Source organism: Paramacrobiotus metropolitanus, unplaced genomic scaffold (genome assembly GCF_019649055.1).
Source record: "Paramacrobiotus metropolitanus isolate TYO unplaced genomic scaffold, Prichtersi_v1.0 Parri_scaffold0000014, whole genome shotgun sequence".
NCBI lineage: Eukaryota > Metazoa > Tardigrada > Eutardigrada > Parachela > Macrobiotidae > Paramacrobiotus > Paramacrobiotus metropolitanus.
The window spans coordinates 780,818-794,213 of record NW_026570234.1 but is presented as its reverse complement, the minus strand read 5'-3'; the positions used below and the strand labels follow the sequence as shown (position 1 = coordinate 794,213).

The following is a 13,396-nucleotide window of genomic DNA, read 5'->3' as shown; positions in this document are numbered from 1 at the left end:
GGACATAATGATGTAGTTTATTTTGCAAACCACATGGAGTCCAAGAAATTAATGTAGTTGGTAGTATTCATGTGGTTTATCCAACAAATTATATCATGAAAATCTCTCGATGTAATCCAGAATACAAGTACATGGATATACGGAATGTGATGCTGGAAACACTAACAATAAGATTGACACCGGCAGCCGGCAGGCATCGTCGCAGCACGCAGTGGTACCGGTCGGCTGATAGTGATCAAGAGGTCTGCTTCAATGGATACATAGGAAACCATTAGGACTTTGCAGGCGTCGTGCACGCATTTGTCTGATAACTTCCGGCCTGCCTGACGTTTTCACTCCTGTTCGTTTCCGCTAACAAACGAATAAGGAATAACATTGAATTATACTGTCGATGGAGAATTCTTAGCGCCTTCCTAAGCGAGATCGTGTAGTTACCTGATCCAATGCATTGTGAATAATTTTGCAGTTTTATTCAAAACGTTTCTGATATTTACTACTCTAGATATTCGGTGCTGCCAAAAGTGCAGCCGATTACTCATGGCATGCAGAAATGCTAACTTCTATAAAATTGTTGAGTGCATTTATGTGCTACATATGCTGTATATAATAAATTTAGGTAGATGCTGCTAGCTGCAAATATTTTGGCTGCTAACATCTAAAAATTTATTTCCGTTTACAAAGTTTATTCACATTTTCAAAATTTCAGGAAACTATTCCAGCATTTGAACTACAACACAATAGCTTTCCAGAGCGTACACTTCCATGTAGCAACGGAAAACTCGAGCGCTTATTGAATTATGTTACACATTCCCATCTAAACAAAGCCAACATTAAATTTCGTCTGTCGGCTGCCGCAGCACCAAGCCGGTAAGCCGTAAAATTTTCCAGATTTACAGATTTACTAAACATAAATGCAAAAACGCAAAGCACACTGTTTTAAAATGTACACACACTGTTTTAAAATGTACATCAACCAAACTTTGCAGCAAACTGCCAATGCTTCTTTCTTGCTCACTGCATGCGACTCCACCAGGAAGACTAACGTGCATCCGCTAAGGTGTTCACAGTGTTTAAAACCTGCTCTTTGTGCATTCCTGAAAGGTCCACAGAATTTTCCTGCCCGTAGTCTGAAAAATTCGAAAATATATAATCCTATACTGCAGCGCTGAAAATCGAAGATCATGCACGCAAAAGCCACACATCTATCTAGAAACTCACAAAAAGTGGAAGAAACTGAGGTTCAACCGATCACATTAAGTTCCTTCACACTTTACAGGTAGTATTTCGGTTTCATTTGACAAAAAAAGCAAAGAAAATGCGCAAAGCTGATTCGAAAATTCGTAAGAACGTGTACTTGCATGCTGCACCGTTTGGATTTTTTGAGGCTGTATAAATCACAGGAAACGTCTCTACACAGTTGTATGTTATGTTGTAAAACAAGATAATAAAGCGCCAAATCTACCAGAAAATACACCTTTTCTGTATTTATTCAAAACAAAAAAATCTTAAAAAGACTTAAAAGATCACAAACACTAAAAAGTAAAACCCTAAAGCTGTTCAACGAAAACGTAACCTAAACCAGTGAACGAAACCCGTTAAATCCAGATCTAGCTAAATGCTATGGGGCTTACAAGTCAATCACTTTCTCACATAACATTAAAGTATTAAACTGAAAATAAGCAAAAATTTGTACAAAACAGGCGCTTTTTTAAATCAAAAAAGACTGAAGAAAATGCACATTTTGATTAGCAAGGATAACTGCATCCGAAGATCAAGGTCAATGATGTGCAAAATTGCAGAAAAAAACTCTGCTTTATAAAACAGTCGGCTGTCCGAAATTTTTGATTAAATATGAAGGCAGTTGGTAGGTATATATGCAAGGCTACAAGCCTCCCATAAACAAGCACCAAATTACCGATGGGTTTACATTACCAATGAATAATGGGCACGGTCTGCGATAATAATGTTTGTCACTCACCGTAACGCGCATGTACTTTCGGAGTTATTCCACTGCATTCGCGAACCAAAATGGGCAGTTTAGGATTCTGCTGCTTTAAAGGGATATAGAATTGCTCTAAAAAATCTCTGCAAGGCAACAAGAACGTTACGAAGAAAAAAAATTATAAAAAAAATTTAATTACTGCTGCACCACTAATGTGATTCTGGCATAAAAGACCACTACGAGTATCAGACACAATTCCAGCAACAAACTATTAACCTGACACCCTTGCTCGATTCTCCTTTCTGGCAAAGAATTATCCTAAGTTCTTTCAGCGAAGCACTAAAAGCACGAACTCCAGCCATTCTACAGAAAATAAAATGGGGTGAGTCTAGAGACTCCAAATATTAATGTCCCAAGTGCAAGCAGCAAGGCCCAGCTAAAAGTCGCTGGCCCAAGCAGCAGCAAGCAGCTGCAAGCTAACCTACGCTTACATGCACGTACCTACCTGCAATCCTGGATTTCACGATCAGCAGTAACTTCACGATAACCTCGTTTGTGGACTTCAAACCAGTGACTAAAGTTTTAAAATTTTCAATACTATGATTTTTAATTTTTTTATTTCAAAGCAAAACCCGAAAAACAGTTAAGTAAGCACAAAAACTGTGCTGAGTGATTCGGTTTTGAAGTCGGTCCAAACAACACACTGGCACCACAGGGCGGCACGGTTAAGCGCAGCTTCTTCGTCTTTCTTCCATCATCTTTCCTCCTTGTCAAACTTTGTTGTTATTTCTTTCGACTTTCGAGATAAAAGGCGCTAGTTGATACTATTAAGACACTTTAAAACTTTTCTATTTTGCTGCCAGATCAAGCAGTAGGTGTAGTATCAAGTGGCAGTTATGGACGACATCGCTCCGAGCGTAACACCACGAAGATGCAGAATGTCCGAAATGGCTCGCTTTTCGGAAGTGTTGAGATTGTTTAAATCCCGTGCTGCGTTCTTATCCCACCTACGGACATTGTTTTTCGAGGAACGTGGAGGTAGCGGACGTTACCGTTATCTCGCCGTTGCCGTTTTTCTCCTTATAGCTGATATCGGTCTTGGCGGACTGCTCGTATCGTTCGTGCTTGGCAAAGACCAGCAGATCTGTCACAATGTTTCAGTTCGCTGCTTGGCGATTCTCAGAGTATGTCACCGTATGTGTTATCGATACACTGTTTATAGATTAAAACATCCTGTTTTTCGTTTGTTTTAGAATAGCACGTTTAGCCTTAGTGGCGTGCTGGATTGGCTGATGGGCAATCCGGTTGGACTAAAACTCAACAAAGAACTCGCGGTATGTTTTTTTCTTGCATATTTTGCGAGCTGTTTTGGCGTTTGCTTTCGAATGTTTGTCATATACAGTTTGTGTTCTAGGCCACTCTTGGAACGTTTTTCAAACACCATATTTCCTTGTGGCAGAGTACGTTTGTTTAAAGTAAAATACATCGTGAAAAATACTTTGGTATTATAGTTTAAATTTACTAATATTTGCTAAATTTACTAATATTTGCTTATAATTCCAATCAGTTTATGTTTAATCTTTATTTTTTGTAAAGAGATAGTAAATGCTTTTCTTCTTCACAGTGTATATTAACGCACTGACTTCGATCTGGGAGGACTGTGGCTATTTCGTGTGCTCTGCGGGTCTGATGGGTGTGTCTGTTCAAATGGCATTGCTGACGGATATTATTGCGCTGTTCACGATTCACATTCATTGCTTTTACATCTACATGGGGCGGTATGGAAACTTTGTTTATACGGCATTTACGTAGTTCATTTAATTTCTCTCATTTTCTTGTTTCGCTAAACAGGTAGTAGTTGTAAAAACAAAAAATTGCATTTTCCAGTTTAATTTTCAAATGGCGCGAGTACTCTTGAAACCTTGACTTTATCATTTCAAAAGTTGTGCCGTTTTAGGTTGTACAACATGCAGCTGCGAGGGTTGCTGGCATTGGGCCGCTTATTTCGCGGGAAGAAATGGAATCCTTTGCGTGAAAGGGTGGATCATATTCCACGCTCAGTTGATCAGTTATTTGTGGGATCCATGTTACTGACCATCATGCTCTTCCTTTTGCCGACAGTTTTAACATTTTATGTGGTATTCGCAACCGTAAGTAAAGAACGGCAAATGTATTTTGTACGCTATTGCAGTGTCACTTCTGCTTTGCTCAGTTTGGCGCTTGACGTGTACGAATTTTTGTCGGAAAGATTTTAGCATCGTCTGTTTTGATGCTTGCAGCTTCATGTTGCCGTGAAAGTGCTGCAGATTCCTGTCATACTGGTCAGCAGATGGTTGGAATTTTGTTTCCGATTTGGTTAGTAATGTCGTCCTACTTTATAGAATTTGTTCATCCATTCGGATACATTTTGTTTGAATTACTTGTTACGAGTAGCATATCGAACCGGCTGCACGTTCGAACGTTTTAAATAAGCGGTTCACATCTTATCGTGGTAACTGTTTGGTTGAACACGGATTTCACTGATGTGATTTGTTTGCTACAGTTGGCAACTTGGCATAACGGTTTGTTGTAACTGTATTTAAAATTGTAAAAGTTGTAGTCTTGTAAAGTAGTTGTTTTGTAAAAGTTTGTTGTTGTTTTTAGTTGTAGTTGTATTTAAAATCGTTGGGTTGGTTGTAGGTCAATGTTTCGTACATGAGGATTCGGGTGCAGTGCCTGGAACCCCGAAAACCGATGCTCCAGATACAGTTGAAATAGTAACGAATAAAATCTTGCAGACAGTTTGGAAATTTCTCGTCGGAGAGATTTTTTGACGTTGGAATGGGCTCCCCCAGAATGAAAACAATTTGAAATATGGAAGTGGAAGTAAGTGGAATATTTATATTTTTGTTGAGCAACATTACCGATAGAGAAGTATGCGTACACACATGGCCGCGTCGTCTACAATGAATACAGTACCCCTACGATACTGATGGAGTGATGGTGATTTAATGGCGCAGCATCTGCTTTGTAATACTGTGCGAATACCTCACAATCAGAACAGAATAAAACAATCCAGCTGTCGAAAGTAAGTTAGTAAGTACTTCCAGTATCATCCGATACATCATGCGTTCCGTCACGTAGTAACAAAGTGGGTAGACTGGACAATTACCGTTAATTTTTCTTCTTTGTTACCTTTACCTTGAAACCTTTTTGTTCATGTATGGGCTGAAATAAGTCATAGACTTTTGAGATTTTCGTTTGGTATGTTAGCATTTCCTTGAGAGTTCGATTTACTGTTTTCTGTGTACCATAAATTTTTGAACTTACACTTTATGGTTGCGTTTGTTCGCAGGGAAGGAATCTGATTGTTTTATCCGTTCCGTGTATTAAAGAATCGCTATGGACGAGCGCATACCAGATACAACTAAGACTGGAAAATCGGAAAGCTCTGCTAACAAGAACCCCACGAACCCCACAGCCTATAACCCCATTCTGGAAGCCGAGATAGACTACTTTTATAAAACGATGTTTCCTGAAGAGGAGAACCGTGAAGATATTCTGGACCTAAACGAGATTTTCCACGTGCGTACGCATTTTAGCTTCTCTGATTGTAAGGTTTAGTTTTAACTTCGTTTGGAAATTTTAGTAGCCACGAGTGGCAATAATATTTTATGTAAGACGTATATTCATAGTACTGTACTGTAAAAACTTGTGATAGCTCTTCCTTTGTTTGAGGAACTTGCAACTTGCAGGATAACTCGCATGTCAGTCAGCCTCGAAGTCCTCAACGCTAAATATATCCTATTGAGTAGTTCGATCCTGTTTTGCGTGCTTCGATTTTATTGTGCTGCGCCTACATAAGAGAATTAATTGATACAGGCTTGTGCAGTAGCTACCCAAGCAAGTACTAGTAGTACTTTTTAAGTTCAGAATGTTAAGCTTGTTTATGAAAGTTTAGGCGGTATCAAGGCGCAAAGTTACGCCGGTTTCCTGTCGACCTTTACGAATGCTGGAGTAATAATTTCAACTACTGTGCTATACTTTGCGGTAAATGAATAAGCAGGAACACATGCCATCGCCGCGTTTTGTCTTTCGCTAATTTTTTATTCGTTGCTTTCCTTAGGATCTACATGAGATGCATGGTGAGACGAATTTGCCTAACGAATCCAGTGCTGCATCACGGTCGGCGCAGATGGAAAAGCTGTCGGAAAGTAGTTTGTCGTGTGTGTTTTTGACCGTTCACCGAATGTTCGAGTCGTACGAAATGCAGCTATGGGACATTGTTCCCGTAATTACTGTGAAAGAATCTATCGAAGATGTAGTTGGGGTAAGCATAATTCGCGAAACTGGTAGCCAGTCTTCAGTGTTGACGATCGATTATATAATGACGAGATCGACTTTGAATTTCCTACCGTAGGTATCTCCCGATGACATGCGAATCTATATGAAGCCGGATATTGTTCTCGAGAATCAGAAATCGCTCAGAGATTATGGGATTACTCCGGACACAGCAACTGCATCAGAACCCGCAAAATTGTTCGTGGGTTTCCGGGTTGATTTGGAAGAGCTTTCAGAAGGCATGACTTCTGCCGTAACATTGCTGTTTCAACGTTTCATGCCTTGGCTAGCTTGGTTATTGCTGCGTTTGCAGATGAAGGCCCAGAGGACGAAGAAGAGGAAGACGACGAACTGGAGTTGTCCCCTGGGTTGGAATATTTCGAGACGCTGTCTGATATTGATTTCACAGAAGATATTGAAAGACAACGCGATTTTGATGATCGAATTGTAGAAGTGGAGTATGGGCCTGAATATAAATTAACCAAACCAGTGAACATGTGTCAAGAGGGACAGTTAACCATTCCCAGAGCCCCGGGAGAGAAACCAGCGGCTTCATTAACCGAAAACCACCAGGATAGTGACGATAGCGAAGAGGATAGCTTTGTGCCATTTACTCTGAAGAAGCCCAGTTAAAAACGGTGGATAATATTTATTTATTGCGGCTGACGGAAATGTTCCGTATATTGCTGACGTTGTATTTCATTCGGAAGTCCGGAGCGACAGTGTGATAGAACGTGTTACCGAATGTCAAGTACTCAATGTTAGGAGTCGTGATATTCGTGGCAGTGGCCGGCTGGCAGTATTGCACTGTGGATTAGCAATTTTGTAATGTTTGGTACAGTAACTCGTAAATTTGGAGTTGCAGTTAGAATGTTTAACTTACTCGATTTGAGCGAAAGCGGACCAATAGTGAAAACCAACTTAACAAAACAAGAAAGAAAATCGATTTTTTGTTGCGAAGCGGTCTGGTATCCTTAAACAAAATCAACTCAAACATATTATTTATACGCTTGTAATGTACGGTACAATTGTGCCGGTTTCGGATCTAGTACAACCAAAAACCACCCTACTTCCTTCTGGCGCCATCGGTCGACTGCTACGACGGCACCCAGCCGTTGGTACAGTTCCGGTGTTGCCCGCTTCCTGATAATATTAATATCGGTGATGCCGTAAGACTGCGTGCTGCCGTTGTATCCGCTTCTCATGCTCTCCCAGAAACGCTGGCGACCATGCCATAGCACAGCAATCTTTGTATGGCTGGACGAAAGCGTGGTGAAGGGTGACCACTAATTCGCTGGGATCGATGAGACCGGGCTTGATGCGCTTAATCTTGTGGGTACCAATGTTGATGTTGCCCTTTAATCCTTTTTGGGACTGCTTGTCGCACTTTAAGTGTTGACTTCGACTCCAAGGTATATCGCATACAGTGTAGAGTAGTGTTTATGGTTAGGTGTTGGTCGTTGATGGCTACCGGTGAATTAGTTAGCCCCCGTTTTTTTTCGCTTCATGATCAAGCCGCATATGAACTTCCAACACATTTTGTCTGCTGGATGCTAATCCAAGGGCATTTGGTAACACTTGTTTTTGGATTTAAGTTACCGGCATAGCTAAATCGAAAGTAACATTTTCTTGTACTTTTCAAACCAAAATGAGCATCGGCCGAAAATCACAAGGCACAAAGCCACAGAACAACAAGATCAGCAGCACTCCAAATCGCATCCGTAACAAAGTTGAGGCACCTTCGTACCTCCAGGTACGCATTAGAAGTGGAGTGGTGATCCAAGTAAAATGCGTGTTGACCACAAGCATCGAGGACGGGATCGCATCAGATCGCGGTGGCCGGACGGTATGACCTTGATTCCCATGCGTGACGGTAAGGGAGTAGTGTGAGTACATGCTCGGACGCTTGCTGTCTTTGTCTTACATCCACGCTAGCGTATTTCAAACCCGTAAAGCGGCCCAGTTCGCTGGAAGCAGTAAGTGTCGGAAGCATGTTTCCGTCGAGGAAATGAGACTAATTTGGTAGTCGAGACGCTCGGAGCATTTGGCACGGCTTCTGCCGAAATGACTCGTTTCATCGGCCGAAAAACCGGGAAGCTACCGGGGAGCCTCGATCAGTGGCGTTTTTGAGACAGTGTTTAAGTTTAGCGGTAGCTAGAGGAAATGCAGCAGCCGTTCTTGGGACACTGAATACTCGTCCTAAGATGACGTATGACAATTTTGGCTGTTTTTTAATGTTTAAATTTGAATGGTTTTATTTGTGTCCATCAGCGCGGGCTTATTTGTATGTGACTGGCTATAGCTGAACAAAATACATCTTCTTATCTTGTTATCCCTTGTAAGCCCTTGTTATACCTGGCTATCAGCTTTACCGGTTTCAATTTTCGGAAATGTACTGGAAGGCGCACACTTGCGCACTGCCGTGGCGCGGCGATTATAATTAGGAGCTCCAGTCTGTGAAAAGCATGTTTGTCGGTGCGGTGCAGGTATCGTAGTCCGTAGACAGTCTTGGACACCATGGATTGGTACGCAAGTTAGCGAAAGGATGACACCGTGTCCACGCTGTCTTGAACGAAGCCACCAAGCGGGCGCTGAGTTCGACAAAAGTGCCATCCTCGCTCGAGCCGATGGGTTTAGACAGAGGCGATGGAAAGCGGCCCGATGGTGTGACAGCTTTCCCTTGGAAAAATGGAAAGCCGCTAGTGTGGGATGTAACCGTGGCGGACACATTTGCCCAAACGTACATCGCCCAGACGTTCAGAGTGCCGGGTAGCGAAGCGGAATTACGGGAAAACCGGAAGTTAGGAAAGTATAGCGGGCTGGCAGACCGTTACAGGACTCAAAGCCTTTAATAAGTATCATGGTACGAGTACAAACTATGCACCAGACCAAAACGGCATTTACAAAAGAAACATTTCCTCCATGCTATCCTGATCGGGGATCGTACCCATTACACGAATCGCGTTTCCCCGTTGTATTTGCATAGATATTCGCTGTTTAAAAAACTCTATCGCCCGCTTTTGGCCAGTTGAAGTCGTTATACCGTTTCCAACCGTTTCCGCTAGCTTTTTAGTACCGTCTCCATAAGGTCCGTAAATTTCGAAGGCAGCAGCAACGAAATCGTATCTTGTTTGCATCCAAGCTTATTTCGCTGGTTTCTTCCTTTCAGCGAGTTCGGCTGCTGCGCCGGCGTTCACGGAAAGGCGGTCGATATACGAGCCGCCAGCGTGTCCACGCAGGTAACGCCTATGGCCAGCGGTTTTCCGCGCGCCCACGGTATTAGTGTGATCACGTCCGGCCTTTTCTTATCCTTCACAGACAGACCTTTTGGTTCCGTTCTAGAAGGGAAACCGGCTGACTTCAATCCTCGGGCAAATTCCGCGCTGATTCCGTCATGTCGTGGTAGTCTTCCGGCAGACCGCTTACAGCGAAGTCCATGCCGGCCTAACTCGTCGAAAGTTACATCGTTTAACCGCCGGCGTTCGAAAGTACGGGTACATTCGGACCATTGACGAAGAAATTCTTCAAAGAGCTGTCGAGAAAGATTATCGACAGTAGAGCTGTACAGGCAACCCCCGCTGAGGAGAGTTTTTACGCCGAAGAATTGGTATTCGGCGAGGAAATGCAGTTTCTGTTCTCGGTACGTTTAGCGACATGATAGAGAAGGAAGATGTATGCTCTGCCTTTCATTTAGCTGAATGGAAATGATGTTATGATTTTGTTCTTGTTAGCTGGTACTCTTGTATTACATTTGCCAGTCTTGTTATCTACTACTTGTTCTAGTTATTGGATAATTCTGCTGAAAGTGTGAATGGCATCTGCTTGTACAAGTTGGAAACAAATTTACTCAAAGCTACGTACTTTTGAGACGGCCCTGCTGCCTCCATATTGGCTGAGAAACCAAAGAAAAAGGTAGGAGCTTTGATATTTGTTGCCTTCTTAATGTGCTTTTTGGTAATTGGCTTTCGATATAAAAGATAGATCAGGGCTGTATTCAGGCATGTTTCGATTGGTTACAGGCTTGACGAAAAGTTCGTCGAAGACCAATGCTATATTTTCTGATTAGGATTGCTTTGCGTTTTACAGAATTAGTGTGCGTTTTGTATTCTCGGTCAGCCACAGAGCGTACCTAATTAAAACTTTCGTTTTCGGAATATATTATACGTGTAACGTGTATTTTTAAAATTAGACTGACATTATAAGAGATTGGTTGGTATTAATACAGTGCTAGGCTGCTTGCTAAAGCCTGGATTTAAAGATACTGCAGGAGTGCAGGTGTAAGTCTTGCCTTTTTTGTGTCGAAAATCACTTTATGAGTTCATTAACTAACGATTGTCTGTTTTTAGGAAACATGAATGGATTACAGCATCGCGCGCGTAGTCCAACTACGCGATTCAAGCGTAGACTTATTTCATCCGCCGCATCAAATGACGCACCGGAACCCGAAGAGGCAGTTGGCCCTGTGATGACATCATCGGTGCGATCATTTTATGAGCCGAAGGCGTTTCCATCCCCGCCGTTCCCAGCAGTCAGGACCAGTTTTTACGGCCGGATTGCCTTGATGAACACTGAGGGCTTCGTTCACATTCGTACGGACTTCCTGCAGAAGCAATTCGCGTCTCACGTCAACAAGTGGCAGTCTGCATTCTCCAGCTATCCGACCTTGAGCTTTAGTCAGCGCATTGTGTCTTTTGGCGCCCCCTGTTTGGTCAACTATCCAGCGGACGGAAAGTGGTACCGTGCCACATATTTGGGTGTGTGCGGACGTGAGAAACTGGTTTTCTATGAAGATTTCGGGTCTGTTGAAGCGTTGTCAAATGAGAACAGTATCAAAGTGGTCGATCCGGACCTCACAACGGGTTATGAAATTCCGACTACAGTGTATTCCTGTTTGCTGGTCAATCCGAAGAACGAGGCGGAATACTTGGTTTTGGCGGACAATCATCTGGAGTACCTGAGGTCTGTTTTCAACGGTGGCCCCGTGGACGGCGAAGTTGTGGCCTACCGTCATATGGAGGTGGCTCCGGGTCTTTGGCGGCCCTGTCTGGCGGTGCTTCTGTTTTCAGAAGACAACCCGGAAGAAGGTATGTACGTTTAGATGTTTTCCTGTTGATTCACTAGCGAAGGCAGTATTATGCAGTAATGTGTTTTCGCCTCGTTTATCGCTGCATGGTATTACTCATGTACTTCCGAGCTCCTCACCAAACCAGATTAATATATAACTTACGATCTTCGATGCAGCGAACTATTAAGGATTGCTAAAGAAGGACAGTCGAAATTTGTCACATATTAGCGGCGGTAGACAGCAGTGGAGTACTGCAATGAAAAGTAATAGGCGCAAAAACAGCTGCTCTGACAGTGACCTTTCATAGGCTTTTACTAGTCGTAGGCAACAGGTCACTGAGCCAGAGGTCGATGTCATATTGGTGCAGTGGTGCTGCTAACTGCTAATGCCCGATCTCACGGTTATTGGTATTTCTAGCCAGGTCAGAAATTAATAAATTAAATATCGTGGGTTGGAATTAAATACTTAAACATTTGCGCGGATATCGCTCCAAACATCTTATAGTAATAAATGTAGAGGAGTGAAATTAGCATTTGCGCGGTTATCGCTTTAAGCATGATACAATAATAATATAGGTTTCCGTCTTCAGATGTAGCCACTAGTCTTCTTCAATTGGATTCCGAAATTGAAATGCGACAGTTCTACCAGGAGAAAGTGACTTTGTACTCCAGTATCGGGATGCGATCGTGCACCGCCTTGCAGTTCCCCGAAGCGCATCTCTTACCCGCTGGTCAGCGATGTACCTTGCAGCTGCAGTATGTTTACTCTAACCGCGTCATCGTTTCCTATCCGGCGGGTATCGACGTTGAATCCTGGGAATCTCGTTGGAGGAAGATGTTTTATGGCGATGCGGATATTGTGGAATCGTTGGAAAAGAATTGGACACGGGAAATTGCCACGCCGACACCGGCGACACTCATTATGGAAAAGAATTCGTATATTGTGGTTCACGAGGGTAAATGCAGGCGAGCCGAAGTTTGCTGTATCCTTGCGTTGGATGTTGACTATCTATCTCCCACGCGCGTAGAAATCGTGTTGATCGATTCGGGTGTTCGTATGGAAATCGGGGTGGAGGATTTAATGCAGTTGCCCAGCGTAATTCCAGTGCAGATTGCCAGACGAGCGTTTGAAGCGGAATATACGTTGGACGAGGAAGACGAAATCTCCAAGGAGAGAGAATCAGGAAAGAAATGCATCCCGGTTTGTGGACTTCCTCGTGCTCTTGCGGTTTCGAAAAAGTATATGGTTGGCAGTGTTGCGCTGAAAACAGCTCCCTTGAAGAACAATACGGTGGCCATTACTGACGAATACGATCTGGTTGACCAGATGGGGACGATTATTGAAGCGGAATGCGTTGGATACGGACACTCTGGACGTCCAGTTTTGCGATTTTTTAAGGAACGATAAGTCTGCTCATGTAGTTGTTTTGATAAGAGCAATGGCGACGGAAACATTTTTCTTGACTGAATAACTACTGGATCGACCATTTTTTGCGTTTAAGGTTTTCATTTGTTAACTAGCGTCTAGTAACTAACTTACTGACGGAGTGTACAGCGTTACGAGTTTTAGTATACTAACCTTTATATTACTGAATTCTGTTCCTGGTTTTCGAGTTGCTGTTTTGTTTTGCGATGCTGAATGGATATTAACTTACCTCGATAACCTGTAGCTAGTTATGGTGCTATTAAAGTTTTGTTCGCGTTCATTCACTCTTTTTGTTGATTATTTCTATCGCATTTATGCATGGGCAGCTTTTATAATTATCGTATACTTATCTGTCTACATATATCTTGTATGATAAAATTTGCATTCTCTTGCTTTTGTCTTAAGAAGAGCTGCTATTTGGAGCAAGTCGTTCGATGTTTATTTGGGTCGTCTTGAAAATGTACTGGAACTGCTTATCCGAGGAGAAACTCTCCTGGACCGAAGTCCGAATTAGTCTTCGTACTTCGTAGTGTACCTCGAAGCGAATTTATATGTATCTGTATGTGGCGAAAAAAGACTTATTATAATTTGTTTTCGACGTCAGTAACTACCCACCCAGTAGGACTGCTGAAATTTGTATACAT

General features: G+C 42.6%; 4 protein-coding genes across 10 annotated transcripts; 3 read left to right on the top strand and 1 right to left on the bottom strand.

Moving 5' to 3' along the window:
* Positions 1–649: 649 nt before the first annotated feature.
* LOC129584467 (uncharacterized) lies at positions 650–2,911 on the bottom strand. Of its 2 annotated transcripts, none has more exons than XM_055476638.1 (4): positions 2,444–2,911; positions 2,219–2,305; positions 1,979–2,085; positions 650–1,127 (listed from the first exon to the last, which is right to left on the bottom strand). In XM_055476638.1, the coding sequence occupies exons 2-4, from the start codon at positions 2,302–2,304 to the stop codon at positions 1,039–1,041; spliced, it is 282 nt and encodes a 93-aa protein (XP_055332613.1). In that variant the 5' UTR covers position 2,305; positions 2,444–2,911; the 3' UTR covers positions 650–1,038. The 2 variants fall into 2 exon arrangements, with proteins under 2 accessions (XP_055332613.1, XP_055332612.1); XM_055476637.1 differs by having other exon boundaries at positions 2,448–2,894.
* Positions 2,683–4,594, top strand: LOC129584464 (phosphatidylinositol N-acetylglucosaminyltransferase subunit Q-like). Its single transcript, XM_055476633.1, has 6 exons — positions 2,683–3,126; positions 3,196–3,276; positions 3,357–3,402; positions 3,567–3,720; positions 3,900–4,092; positions 4,222–4,594. Exons 1-6 carry the CDS (start codon positions 2,839–2,841, stop codon positions 4,300–4,302), a joined length of 843 nt encoding a protein of 280 aa, XP_055332608.1. The 5' UTR covers positions 2,683–2,838; the 3' UTR covers positions 4,303–4,594.
* Positions 4,595–4,666: 72 nt separating this feature from the next.
* On the top strand, positions 4,667–7,182 carry LOC129584463 (uncharacterized). 4 transcript variants are annotated; one of them, XM_055476630.1, is made up of 5 exons: positions 4,667–4,807; positions 5,277–5,506; positions 6,048–6,251; positions 6,342–6,501; positions 6,576–7,182. In XM_055476630.1, the coding sequence occupies exons 2-5, from the start codon at positions 5,324–5,326 to the stop codon at positions 6,893–6,895; spliced, it is 867 nt and encodes a 288-aa protein (XP_055332605.1). In that variant the 5' UTR covers positions 4,667–4,807; positions 5,277–5,323; the 3' UTR covers positions 6,896–7,182. The 4 variants fall into 4 exon arrangements, with proteins under 4 accessions (XP_055332605.1, XP_055332607.1, XP_055332606.1 ...); XM_055476632.1 differs by lacking the exon at positions 4,667–4,807 and adding an exon at positions 4,820–5,009; XM_055476631.1 differs by lacking the exon at positions 4,667–4,807 and adding an exon at positions 4,820–5,185.
* Positions 7,183–8,033: 851 nt separating this feature from the next.
* On the top strand, positions 8,034–13,124 carry LOC129584501 (uncharacterized). 3 transcript variants are annotated; one of them, XM_055476681.1, is made up of 6 exons: positions 8,034–8,135; positions 9,432–9,538; positions 9,605–9,902; positions 10,046–10,174; positions 10,609–11,346; positions 11,917–13,123. In XM_055476681.1, the coding sequence occupies exons 5-6, from the start codon at positions 10,614–10,616 to the stop codon at positions 12,732–12,734; spliced, it is 1,551 nt and encodes a 516-aa protein (XP_055332656.1). In that variant the 5' UTR covers positions 8,034–8,135; positions 9,432–9,538; positions 9,605–9,902; positions 10,046–10,174; positions 10,609–10,613; the 3' UTR covers positions 12,735–13,123. The 3 variants fall into 3 exon arrangements, with proteins under 3 accessions (XP_055332656.1, XP_055332655.1, XP_055332657.1); XM_055476680.1 differs by lacking the exon at positions 8,034–8,135 and adding an exon at positions 9,329–9,350; XM_055476682.1 differs by lacking the exons at positions 8,034–8,135; positions 9,432–9,538; positions 9,605–9,902; positions 10,046–10,174 and adding an exon at positions 10,374–10,539 and having other exon boundaries at positions 11,917–13,124.
* The last annotated feature ends 272 nt before the right edge of the window (positions 13,125–13,396 follow it).